Source organism: Monomorium pharaonis, chromosome 6 (assembly GCF_013373865.1).
Source record: "Monomorium pharaonis isolate MP-MQ-018 chromosome 6, ASM1337386v2, whole genome shotgun sequence".
Taxonomy (NCBI): Eukaryota; Metazoa; Arthropoda; class Insecta; order Hymenoptera; family Formicidae; genus Monomorium; species Monomorium pharaonis.
Window position 1 is genome coordinate 2,336,888 of NC_050472.1, and position 14,185 is coordinate 2,351,072.

Sequence of the window (14,185 nt, forward strand, 5' to 3'; positions counted from 1 at the left end):
GTAATAATGCAGCGGCAACGACAAAGTTCGCCGCGATATATAATAATAACTTTCTATTCCAAGATCGTGCGATATTTTATAGCTGTGTGATCGCGTGGAGTGGAAACGTGAGGAATCTGTGGAGCTATATTTGAGATGAGTTTTAGAGGAACGGATATACGCCGTAGTCGCATAACTTAAACTGTAAATCCCAGAGTGTACCGATCGAAATAGCCTTTCGTAGGACTTTGAATCCTCGAATCGTCCTCATATTTCCAGCGTTACGTTACTGATCGGACCCGAAGACCCGTGTATTCCTAATTCATCTATGGATCCTCGAAGGGGACATCGAGTTCGGCAGCCGAACGTACACATAGATCGAATCCCTGGGACGAGAAGAAAGCGGCGTGATAGAGTGCCGGATCGCTTACACTTTCGAATCACGTGTGCCCGGTCTTATCAGGATTTCGATATCACATCAACGCGTTCGATGTAGTTCGAGTTCATGACATCTACAGTCTCGCGATACATATCGGGAATATGCTCTTCGACATTGGGGAGATACCGTCTTGCTTTTTCTGTAACGAGAGATCGCAGATTTTTACGGCGCCTCAAGTTTTCGCGCTTCTCCGGCCCGACATATTCGACAATTCGTGCCGATACGAGTTCACGAAAACGTGTGTACTTCCCTACGCGAAGGAGTCGGCTCCTCGAGATTGTGCACAGTTCCGAATCTGGGACAAAGAGTGTCGTGACTGTTCAATCCGTTTTTCAAGTTCTACTTGTACGGTTTTTGAAATCATTGGCAAACGTTTGACAATATTTAACGAAGGCATTATTCTTTTTTCTTTTAGATCTCTTTGAAGAGAATATTTTTAATTTTGGGACTAAATGCCGAGATTCGTTTGTTTCTAGCAGAGAGAGAGAGAGAGAGAGAGAGAGAGAGAGAGAGGGGGAGAGCTTCGGCATATTCGAGTTCTTTCTATTTCCGAATTCCCCGAATATCTGGAATTTCCAATCGCTGGATGTCTTCGGCTCAGATTATTCCAGCGTCCCTTTGATCTCACGCCCTCGAACGCATAGTTTGATCTCGCCACAAACAGCAGTCTGCGCCTGCTATCGGGTGTCCGTCGTACACGCAATCGGATTCTCTCCAAGATCATCACGCATCCTTACATGCGCACACGCCCACGCCAGGGGGAGACGGATAAGTGAGAGGAATCTCCCTCAAGGGGGAAAGCTTGCGAGAGATTAAAAAATAGAGAGAAAGAGAGAGAGAGAGAGAGAGAGAGAGAAATAGATAGAATAGTAAGAAACAGAAAGACTCGCAAAAGAACAGAACCGGAAATAGAGCGATGACACGGTGCGACCGCGCGTGATGGGGAGGCCGGGCTAATTCGAGGTGCTTTGCTGACGCTGTGGTTTCTGTTGTTGCAGAACTGAAAAATTGGCGGATATCACAGATATTTGAGAGACAGAGTAACAACGACGAGAGGAGGCGGTGCTCGTTGTGCGGTAAGGTCGTGACGAACGTGCGCAATCACTATTACGTGCATTTCCCCGGGAAGTACGCCTGTCCGCTCTGCCCGGCGGTGTACACGCGCAGCGACACCCTGCTCACGCACACGCGTACGAAGCACGCGCACGCGCAATAGTATCGTACGCACGCGTCGCGACACTTGGAGCGCGCCGCGTATTTCAAGCTGCGGATCTAACGTCGCGGATCGCGCGAGGATCTTCCGCCTCTACGTTCTCCGCGGTGTCCTTTTCCTCATCCCCCCTTTCGCCACCGCGCGAGGCGATCTGGAACTCACGAAGTTGTTCGTCGTTTAGATAAGTTGGATCGCGCAAACTAGTTTGTCGAAAGAGATTCGGGGACTAGGATAAAGGACTCTGAGTCTCTGAGAGGGACGAAGATCGAAGGGCTGATAGATGCGACGAGTCTAGTCGAGATCACGGTGTCTATGAAGAATCTAGATCTAGCGTCAGGAAACGATTGCGTTTGCGATGCAGCGTTCAGAAATCTTGTACCGTTTTTCCTCCCTAACGAGCGTACAATAGTCAACGTTGCATTAGCATTACTTAGAGGCCTCGCCAAGCGTGTCTAAAATAATCGCGAGGACCGTGTAATTCCACCGTGTAAATATTAGTCTTCACCTCTTTCCACCTCGCTGCCTCCCTCTTTTACCTCTCTCTCTCTCTCTCTCTCTCTCTCACACACACTCCTTTTTCTCTTTTTCTTCCTTTCTTCAGTAGTCGTGGACACCAGTAGGTGCCAGACAAACTCGGTACTCGAACTTTTGCTTCGAATCTGTGCTAACTGTGTTTGCACGACCTCGCGCTTTTGAGTCCTCGAGCCCTCGGACTCGTTATTCACGCGAGCGTGAAGTAACTGGGAGGGATGCGATGTGCCTCCGATTTAAGAACAGGGCGAAGAAGTCGATGTAGACGAATAGCTGAGTTTCATCTTCGTTTCATCTTTCGATCCTAATCGTGATTATTCCTCGTACAAATAAGAGCCAAAGGAATAAAACGCGAAAACTGAATCACTTCATAAATGTCACTCAATTGGGTTAAATTAGGTTTAATTAGTTTTATTGTGGGAGATAAAATTAGTTGAAAAAATTTTTGTTAAATTTAATTAAAAAAAAAAACAAATTTCGATATTTATTAATTGCAAAAGAAACTTTATTTGTACAATTACAGATAGAGATATAGTTAATACGTAACTATTAGCTCTCTGCATCAATAGATTAATATGTAGAGAGTTAATATACAAGGATAATTACATTTGATTTATACAGCGGTGATATTTCATTGGGCATTAATTATAATTTTTTTTTGACAGAAAATAATCTCGCCAGCAGTTCGAGTTACAATTAAAAATAAATATACTTGCGATAGTGAGATATTAAAAAACTGTAAAAAAATAACCGTTTAAATTTAGGTCTCGATCTTCGACAAGAAATTTATGGATCAATATATCACAAGATTTAAGATTCCGCAGATTCCGCGAGAGTAATCCTCAGGCTCACGTGGGCGAACGCGCGTAAATCCGTAGATCCGCAGCTTTGAAATTCTATAGAAATGTCCTATATGTTGACAATGTAATTACCGTAAAAATCGTATTGTTCCGTCAGAATGCCAAAGGCAGCTGTTAAAGGAAGTATTGCGTAGTACGTAAGTGAACATGCATCAACGCTTAAGTACCAAAGAGTAACTTAACTTCAATTTTCCACTACTTGTACCTCCGATTGGGCGATCTTTCATTCCAAGATCTTTTTCACGAAACGGACGAATTCGCGTCGTTTCTCTCTGGGAAGAGTACGACGATACCGTTTATTCGATGGTCGAAGAGCAAGAGTTTCTGATGAAGCATCGATACTTAAGGAGCCGTATAAGATCTCTCTCGCTTTTCGACAAACGTTCGCGTGCCGACGGGAATGCAATTCTGCTTCAGTGCGTACGATTTCGGCTGTAATAATAGCTAATTATAGGGATAAGAAGGATCAATGAGAAATGTAAACATTTTATGGGACTATAATTATTGAAAGATGTAATATATATAATTATTTCGAAGGCTTTGCGTGACACGCACGTCGTTAATTCCATTCTGCAATGCGATTATTGTTGTGTTGATTTCGTGCGCATTGCGGATTATCGGGTGCTTCGTTTGTAGGTAATCCGTCTCGATAATCGATACGCAGCGGTACCTTTGGGGGGTAAACTGGTATTTGACGATACCGCAACATCTTAATTAAATATCCCGATAATCCCGAAGCGCAGTCTGCTCAGGAGCCACACATCACGTTAGACGCAGTCAGCGGTTAATTTATATGCATCCTGATGAAGAAGTGACGCTTTTCTAATCGCATGAATCTATACGCGGAGAATAATACTGCTTTAAAATGTTTGCCAGTCTTTTCAGATCGTACAGATCGCGAAAGGATGAGTTTTCCTCGATAAATTCTATTTTGTTTTTTTCTTACTTTAAAAAAATTTTTTTTTATCTCGAATTTTTAAAAGTTCTAATTGTTTTTTATATTTAGCGATGTGTTGATCAAAAAGTCGCACGATTCGCGTTTGCAAAATACGTCTTTAATAATTAAAAAAATATGATACAGAATAATTGTTGGTATCAGAAGAATTAATGTTTGTTTGTACAATATATTAAATTTTATCTTTCAAATGTCGTTATATATTTCGTCGTTTGACTTTTTGATCACTTCGTGATACGTAAACTTCTTTCGCCACTACACCGATAAGAACCTGACACAAGCGTTGTGAAGTTACTGCGTCTTCCAGCGCGGATTATTGGAGGCGACGAGCTCCGTCGCAGATAATCCTGCAATAACATCGGCAAATGTTCGGTTAAGTATTTTTCTCCTCCATGTTCGCCGCGTTACCGTCGACGTCGCTGAAACGTGAGTTTATCTCGGTGGATCCGTGAAAGGATCCGGGAACCGAAAAGTTCCCGGGAAGATCCGATGAGTCGAGCGATCCCACGGACTTTGGCGTATGATACGCGAATGCGAGAATGCCGTATATTCTAGAACTCGAGGATCCAGGAATCCTGAAATACTCAGGAGTCTCTGGACGTGGAGAGACGCGCTATTTTCACTCTACGGCGTGTTCTTCGTGTTTCCATGGGCGGCATCAAGAACGTGAGTATATATTCCCGTGACGCTTGTGGAATATCTGTGCTTGTGGAGGCTGCGAAAGAGGAGGTGAATGGTGATCGTGCGTGTGGATGCGTTCACACATGACCGGACACACTCGATCGTTCCGAATCACTGCCTGCACTTGTGACGTCTCTTCCGTTATCCGTGCGCTCCAAAAAATTTCTTCAAGATCGTACGACATTTGTATTCGCTCGAGAGTTATGAATTTGTCTGGACGCTTAGTTTCTATAAAAAAAGAAAGAAAAAAGAGAAATAAAATCGTGGGAATCAAAATTTAAGTCGCTTTAAAAAAAAATTATTTGGATTCTGCCTGTTGCGAATAGCTTTAGTTATTCATGTTTTTCTTATTGTTCTTTGCTCAGTTATTTTTGTTTTGCTCTTCTTCTAAAAAATTTGTGCATGTCGTTAATTTGGAATTCACACAAGAGGACGTCACCGGCCGTGATCGAGTTTATTAGACTTGTCAAGGACACTGACACTCGAACATTGCACCAAACAAACCCTACACAGCTACCCACCGCACCGAAGGGTCCAAGAATTTCGAGGTCTTGCAAATCGCAAATTTCAGGATTTGACACCAGAGTCCGTAAACTCGGGGATCCCGAAATCGAAGGATCGAGAGGATCGATCTTAACGAATCGAAGAGTCCAGGAATCAAGAAGATTTTTGGATCTCAGAGTTTTGGATCTTAGAGATTCAGCGAGCACGGGATCGCCCGGGCTGACTCGGGACTGACGCGGTGGATTCCTAGGCTCGCAGAATCTTGAGGATCTATAAACCGCTTCGCGGCTAAACACGAGCTCTGGCGCTGCTTGTGCACGAAGGGCATGTAGATGCTGTTGGGTTTTGCAGGTTCGATGCCGAGCGTGCCGGTCGGCCTCTCTTATCACGAGATGTTCGCCGTGTCGCTTAACAGCCCGGCGCTATGGAGATGCCGCGCCTGCGGGAAGCAGGTGACCAATCGTTGGCACCACTTCCACATACACACCGCGCAGCGTTCGCTGTGCCCCTATTGTCCGGCCACCTACAGCAGGATCGACACTCTGCGCTCGCACATACGCACCAAGCACAGGGAGATGCTGTTCGCCGGGAAGGGGTCCTTGTAGAGGACGGTGATTGCCCCGCGAAGGAAGCGGCCGCCGCCACTTCCGCCGCCGCCGCGTCTGCTCTACGAGCGCTCGTCGGTCGCACCCTTCTTCGGCTTCGGGTTGCCCTGACCTTCGTCCCTCGAGTCGCCGGGACACCGGGGACCCAAATGGTGAGGCGTCCTCGTCAGGAGAGCGCGAGTTCGCGGACTGCGCGGGTTTAGCAAGGTGTTTCGCGCGCGCTCTTCGATCCCCGGGATTATGGAGACTCCGGAGATTCCGTAGACACTGAAATCCAAATGGTCCGAGGAGGAGTGTGTAGAGTAAGAGTTTTCAAACGACAATCCGTTCGATCGGATTCCAGCACTTTTGAGAATCTAGGGAGTCTCGAAGATCCCAGGCGCTCGCGAGCATCGTTCTTCCCGCGGGGAGGAGATATCGGAAAAAGAGGAGAGCGCTACTGCCCGGATAACGAGTTTCGGCGCAACGGTGTGAAATCGATTCGCGGGGCGAATCCGTTCGACCAATGGCCTCATTTAGCGATAATTATTTACCGGTTAATCCGTTTGCCGTGTCTTCGGACGAGCCGCTCGGCCGTTCCAGGCGAGAAAGCGGAAGGTGGGAAAGGTAGCGGGAGGAGAAGGACGGTTATCGATCATACCGCGCCCTCGAAACTTCCGTCACATCTCGTGAGAGCGGCGGACGGGCGGGGGCGAGCAGAGAAATAAATAGGGCAAGGGGATCTATCGACGTGCCCACGCGCTGACATGCGGGCGATATGGCTGGCACGAAGTCAGAATTTTGCGAGGACAATCGATCGATAGTAACGCTTCGAATAGTTTTCGCGAAGACGGTGAGCTGCGTCTTTTCGTTCGATTTCTCTCTCTCGTCGGCGGGGCGGACCGCGAGAAACGAGAAGGGGAGGGGGGGGGGGTCTTTAAATATTGTAACAATGGCACGTACTTCCCCTTCCGATACAATTCCGAAACTTTATGCGAAGGACCTGCTACATTTTTCAAATTTTGACGTACGTTTATCCGGGCATTTGCGAGAGGATGACCTCTCATTCTTTTTACTTCTCTGTCGAGCGTTTATTTTTACATTACAAGCACATTTCCTTCACAGATCACGTAGTCACGGTAAAGTTGAGAAATTGAAAACAATTCGTCGGGGCGACAAAATGTTTATTTATTATAATTTACTTTACTAAAATCTCTCCATAGAATTTCCGATGGTCCGCTTCCGAAGACGTTACGCAACATACTTTGCTTGCATTGTCACATGAGTGTACACGTTCCGTTCCGTTCCGTTAATTGCTTTCGCTCGAATCGTCTATACTTTTGTCGATGATTCGAAAAACGAAGAGAGGCAGAGGTGCCGAGGAAAAAAAAATGAACGGAAATGTGCACAAGAGAAATGCGCGGTTGCACGCCAACCCCCGCGCTTTCCGAGTAAGATAAAACGGTCTAATTAATTATGCAATGGAAGGCTGAAACGCGCGCTGTGATTTTCGAACACCGAAAAATGAAAATTTTTAAAGGGTACTACGAATTATTGCGATAGCGATCATTATTATTGTTACAAAGAGAAACTTGTTAATCGTAATATTATTTCACTACGCGCGATCATTAACGATCATTTCTCATGATTAATTCGCGTTACGAACCGCAAGCGGTTTACGTGTGAGTGAATGAGAGGAAGAAAGTAAGAGAGGCGATATATGTAGACTACGCTGCCGATCCTCGGTAAACGAACACGTGAGCTTGATTTTATTTCCAATTATTTTATTGAATTTTATTTATAATTATTTAATTAATTTTTATTAATATTGTACTCTGTGTAGAAAATGCCATGTGGGCAATTTTAATATTGTTTTAAAATTTTTGTATTATTTTCATAACTTACACCTAATTTTACTTTTTTATTTCAATTTACTAAACTCACCTATGAAGAGTTTGGTAAATGTCAGATTATAAGACGGCGATCGATCGAAAAATTAAGAATTCGATATTGAGAGATTTTAATTAATTCGGGTCGTTAAATGCAATTTGACCGCGTCGCGAGAACCGAGGATGGCAGCGAGCGAAACGCGCGACGGACGTTTCGCACGTCCGCAACAGCGGTATTACGTGCGTGCGCGAAGGATATATTCCGTATACCATTTGGCGGTGTGATTAACCGTTGTCATGTAGGGCACGAGTGTCGGTCGCCGACGACGCCGCGATGTCCCGTTGGAAAATTGCGGGGAGAGTTCCGCGACGGAAGTGCGGGATGGCATCGCCGGCGGCATCGAGCCTCCAGCTTCCGGAGCAGCCGTAAGTAAGTATCGAGTTACCCGAAACTCACATATTTTATCTGTTGCACGGCCACGGCGCGACTACGAATATGTATGAGCGCCCGAAACGCGCTCTGGCACATTGACAAGTGCGATCTTCGATCAAGACGACGCCGGACGCCTCGAGCTTTTCAGGTGGTTCGATATAGCCGCCGTTATCGGAGCCGGCGCTCCGAGAGAGGAAAGAGAATAAATCGGGGATCCTCAAACTTCGCGACACAACGCCCAGAAACATGGAAGTTGAGCAAACAAATAATTCCTTTTGGTCCCGCGAATGGATTCCGAATTCTTGATGCTTCGAGATCTCATTGCTGCGATTATTAAACCAAACTTGAATCTTCCGCGAGACTTGAATGTTTTTAATCTCTTGATCGTTTAAGGATTTATAGCGAATCGAAAAATATGGTATTTTTCAACACGGTGTAACTTTTATTAAGCAGATAAATATTGCGTTTCTGTTTTTAAAATGTGTTTTCTTTTTTAATTTAAAAGTCAGATTCAGGAATTAGAATAAATATGAATGCAAATAATATATGATACATTGTTTCTTTAAAAACAGAAATTTCACATGATGTTACAAAGTATCCCGTTTTTCGATTCGTTAGGATCTTAAAATGGTTATATTCATATAATGAAAGATGATAATGCACTTCGAATCACGCGATCCTTTTGGGAGTAACGTTGCGCTGTTTGACGGAATCCTCTATCTTAGATCACTATCCGCAATGAGACGGCGTCCCGAGAGACGTTGGATCTCACATCAGATATACCCGAACATTTCTCTTTGGACCAATACTCTTCATGTAATGGACGGTTGTAATCGCTGTCGAGGCTCGTAAAGTACCTAAGCAAACCTCACGATGAGATGAGAGTTTTTGACCGTGTGGTTCCTAAGTTTTACTCATAGTAAGCCAAGTCACAATGAGAGTTATGTGATACATATATATATAAAAATATATACATATTAGGAGCGGTATGCCCTAAAGCTCTAAATAATTTACAGGGACGGACTGGCCCGATATATTTCGCGAGAAAGCGCGATATTTATCGCGAAAGCAGTTATATACCATCGCAACAACGATTGTCCGCGTGAAGTTAATCAAGTATATTATACAGTTATGTCGAGTACTTTATTTGACGTTAATTTTCACGAGCAACCTTTTAATTAAGTGCTCGCCGTGCGTCAGCCAGTCCGTCCCTGTCAATTTACATGTTGCGTGTAACTAATGTTCCGCGAGACGGATCGGCGCGGCATCTGCGTTTACTTCCAGCGTCGCCGTCGGGACGCGAAATCCCGATCGCAAATGATGCACGTCGCCGCGACAAGTCGCTCCAGTCTCGGAGATCTTTATTGTAAAATTCCACGTGTGAATATACATATTGGAAACGCGAACGGGGAAGGGGGGCGGGGGTAGCGATCGCGCGAGGCTACCCCGTTCTCCTGTCTTCTTCCTTCTTCTCTTAGGGTAATACGACATCGCGCGTCTACGTTAGAAACTTGCTTTTCAGTATTTCCGGCGGAGTACATAAAGGCGGACCGACTAAACTTTGACTAGTCGTACGGGAGAATCGACGATCGTTAGCTTTGGCAACGAGATTTCTTTTCAAGTTACACTTTCCCTTTTTTTTTTTGTATCGTCCTTTTACTTTTGTCCATCGGAGACGCATCCCCGAGTTTCGCGCAGGCGGTAATGGATACTCACGATTGCGATAAGGGCGGACGATGAACCGCACGATTTCCAGGTTAAACGATTAGGAATTGACTCGAGCGTGTCGTTGTCGTTGTCGTCGTTGTCGTCGCCGCATTAATCTCACGCGGTTAACTGAAAGTAGAGTCGAATTTGAACCGTCGGGAGGACGAGGGAGACGCGACGCACACTTTTGTCAATCGCAGCCTGCGCTTAAAAAAAAGTTCGGTGTCCAACCAAATTACCAAGGTTTGAGCTGTCCGAGGCGAGACCGTCCGCTTCACGTCGATGGGAAACGCGGATGGAAAGGGGACGCGAGCGAGCGCGCGCCCGCTCTCGTACCATTGTAAATAGGGAGGCTGCTGCGGCCACGAGACTGGAGTGGTGTCATCTCGGTGATACGTCCAAATGGAATTGTGACGTTTCCTCGATCAGCGCAGATACGTCATACACGCCGGTCCCATCGGGATCCTCCACACGACCAAAATGGAGTTAGGCATACACACATACACACACGCATACACACACACACACACATAAACGCGTACATATATTACATAATGCACATACATATAGTTAGCTGTGTATGAACGCGCACGTGAGGGTGTACACGTCCCGAGAAGTGCGTACCGATGGCGCGCGGATTTTCAGCCGGCGGGTAAAATTTTTTAAATCGAATTTCTATTCCCCCCTTTCACCCTTTTGTGATTTTGTGCGATTTTATTTCCAGTCGCTCTTATTTGAGAGCGGAAAGTAAAACCGTACAAGATTTGTTTTTTCCTACGTTTTTGAATTAAAACCACCTTTATCAAGGAATGCGGTGCGATCGGTACGCGCTCTTTGTGAAACATCCCGTGCGCGCATCTCTGTGTCGGTGGTCCGGTGTAACGGAAATCGGAACTTCGGGTACGTTTAATTTGCTCAGACTGCCGCCAAGACTTTTCGAGCGAGCGACCGATGCGCAAGGTGCCGCGAGGTAAATATTGGCCTCGTCGAATATGCAGCGACAGTTGCAGCCGGATGCCGTTTGTCGCTTCCTCTCGATGCAGCAGCAACAGTCGAATGCGGCAGTGATGCTTTCTGTCTTCCGTCTTTGCGCGCGCCTTCCTTAACTCCGTACGATTCCTTTAGTTAGGATAACGATCTATGAGAGAAAGACTCGAACATCCAGCAGAAAAAGAGATTTCCGATTTTGCGATTCCGAGATGCCGCATTCTGATGAAACTGCGGCCCGACTCCTGCAACTTTGAATAGTTAGCCATGTAACATAAAGACATTCTAAACGGGAAGATCTTTAATCTTCAGAGCTTTGGAAGCTAGGCGAGTTTTCGATCTGGTTGCATTAACGCGTCGACCGGTGCGAATTCCTGATTAACTCAATCGTCCTTTTTCTTTCTGCGTTACAGGCACAATTATAGATAGTCACTGCTAAGCTAGGATTAACTAATCGACGCACGCTCGTCGGTGCAACTTACAATTAGTGTTTATCGGTATCTGTATCTCCGCTTGGATTCTCGGCTCGTTAGGCTGTATAATTTTCGTCGCCGTGACGAATCGTCTCGCTTCGCGTTGCACAAAGATGAGATTTCCGCGAGCCCGTTTACACTCGCGATCGAGAGGTGTAACGATCGACGAGGGCGGCTCTTCCCCGCCCCCGGTTTTCTCAACGACTACTTGTAATAAAGCGCTAACAGTTCCTAAACAGCGAAGCGATCTCCCGCACCCGACCACCGACGGCGTCCAACCGAATTATCGCCCCCGATACCAAATGTTCCTTAAGTTGCGTCTTTGCGGAAAAAAAAATACTCGTGTAAATAGTCAAACGTCTAACGGTAAACTCTGAAACGCGTGCGGACTGTTGTGTTGCGAGGATGATGATCGAATTGAAATGTGATAAGGTGTACGAGATGAGAGAAGAGCGCGCGCGTGCGCTCCATCGATCGCCGGGATGAAGTTCCAAAGTGTGCTAAGCTCGAGAGGATTCAGGCTCTAGGTATTACTCGACGCGCGACGTGGGTTTCGATTATCAGCGACAGAGAAGAAACGTATTTGGTAAAAAGGTAACTGCATCACTTTAAGAAGTGTGAATATGGATTCCGTGACAAACTTTCGCGAGCCCTGTTAGCGACGTTTTCCGATCCACAAAGATTTCGAAGTAGCTTTCCGTACCTCTTACAGCTAGCAAAAAAATAAAAATAAAAAAATCGTTAGCCGCGTGTCTGTCGCGCGTGAAATTCATCAAGATGCGACTCGTGCTTAGTAAATTTTTGGAATCCGACTAAAGCGCATTCTCGGCGCGACAGTTAAAGCCGAATGCCAGTTATTGCACACACTCGATGTAACTGTATAAATATCGATATCAATCTGTCAGTCTCGTGTCTCTTTGATGGTACTTAAAATGAAATGGCCCCTCGGGTCTCTCCATATTCAGCGGCGCAGCGTCGATAACGTTTCTTTTTAAGCGAAGTAAGTTAATGAAAAAAAAGGTATGTGTGTGTGTGTATATATATATACATACATATATATACACATAAAAATCTCTCTTTCTTGTAGCACGTTCCTCTTTTGACCCGTCGTGTGACTCGAAGCACGAATCTTTTGTACATAAAAACGCCGCGAGTCGCGCGGACGCGAAGAGCGAAAGGTAATTATTAATTAATTGACGCTCTTATCTTGTCGCAAGCCGACCTTGCGTATAAACTCATTGCTCGTTTATATGCGATGTATTTTTGTGAACAGTATTGAAAGTGCTACCGTTGTACAGTTATCACATGGTAAATGTACTAATGATGTACCTATAATGTACATAGATATATTTAATTAAAGTGAATATGAATTTGTGTAACCCTAGGGGATATTCGTTTCCCCTTTCTTCCTCTTTCTTTCTCCTCTTCGTCCTTGTTTATCGGCCTGTCTATCTACCTTTACAGCTTCCAGCTTCCAGTTCGAGCGTCCCTGGATGCTGTAGGTGCTTGTCACACGTTCTACTATCGGATACGATCCGCGCTGATTAATATCATTTGTCTCATCCGTGCCACATTAATTCACCGGCTTCGGATTTGAGACGCCAACTAAATTCGTCGCGTTAACCTGCCGATAATTTAGAGGGGACACGCGCAGAATAAACACAAATTAAATTTCTAGAGGAAACTCTCGGCTCGTGAACTTCGCCTCGTTATCTCTACAGTACGTTGCCGGCGTAACGCCGTATCATTGTGCGATCTGTTTCTGCATTTGGCGATTACGTAACTTTACCAGCTTTACGTGAGATGCAATTATCACGCAAGGCATTGTGCTTTTCACGTTCCGTTATTTACGGCGCCGCGCAGGTCGTTCGAAGAAACCTGCCGACAGATAATGTGCATGCGAAAAATTGCAAACGCGAACGGAACAGGTAAACCGAATGGCAAAGGTGAGAGGTGTTAGAAAATTAATTAACTGTGTTTGATTTCGAAAGAAGCTTCTCGATATAGAATAATCTTTTTTAATTTGAAAAGAATTCACCTTTTTAATTTTTTTACGAATTATCGTAATTTATTTGAAATAAACTTAACTAAACAAATAATTTTTTTTTCGATAATTAAAAAGAAATTTTATAAAAGTATATCTTTTGACTCATAGAGTTAAATCAGAGTTGCTGGTAAATAATTTTTTTTTCATAATGAGGGAAAAAGTAACTTGACAGTACAATTTTGCGTCTAGCTTGTGTATCTAAATTATTTTAAATATTTTAATATTTTTAGTATATTTAAGATACTAATACATTTATACTTGCCGAGATATAATTTAAAAATTATTTTGATTTTGATGTAGCTTTTATAAACTACAAAAATACTTTTTTTTTTTTAATTTGAAAAAGATCTCGTAGTTAATGGCAAAAGCAAATTCTTTTGGCACTTTTAAACATATTTTTATAATAGAAATGAGACGGAATAGGAACTCATTTCATAATTCGGAAAAAAAATCTTATCGAAGTTTTCCGTGTTGTCTGGGTTAAAACTCGAAACAATTTTAAAAAGGATAATTCTATAAAAATCGGAAAGAGTTTTATTCTGCAAAATTATAGAGAAGTTGGAAACGACGGAGAGTAATTTCAATATTTTCAAATCCCCCGTTCCAGAGATTATAAAATCAATATCGCGAAATACATTCCTGTTAGTCTCTTAATTCAACTATTTTTTGCCACACAAGGCACAAAGGGACCGCGAATCGGACTTGTATGTAGAATAGCTTGAAAGTTGACAGAATAAAACAGAAGTTTCGGTACGATCGTTCAGAGGCGATCGCATGCTACTCTCTTCCGATATGAAAAACGCGACAGGTCGTCGTGACATTTGCACTTTGAAATTTCGTCACTGCGATAGCGGGTGGAATTGTGCCAGGGTGATCTCGCGCACGCGAGGGTGAGAAAAGCAC

The 14,185-nt window shown here is 44.4% G+C and overlaps 1 protein-coding gene across 3 annotated transcripts in view; it reads left to right on the plus strand.

The window, feature by feature from the left end:
• The window catches only part of LOC105831496 (sex determination protein fruitless), a 59,078-nt gene extending 46,464 nt beyond the window's left edge, over nucleotides 1-12,614 (plus strand). For 2 of the 3 annotated variants that reach the window (XM_036287956.1, XM_012671659.3), the window contains exon 5: nucleotides 5,514-12,614. In XM_036287956.1, coding sequence (XP_036143849.1) covers nucleotides 5,514-5,767 — 254 coding nt within the window. In that variant the 3' untranslated portion in view covers nucleotides 5,768-12,614. Of the gene's footprint in view, nucleotides 1-1,416; nucleotides 4,940-5,513 lie in introns of those variants that run through there. The other variant, XM_012671660.3, reaches the window with a different exon arrangement.
• The last annotated feature ends 1,571 nt before the right edge of the window (nucleotides 12,615-14,185 follow it).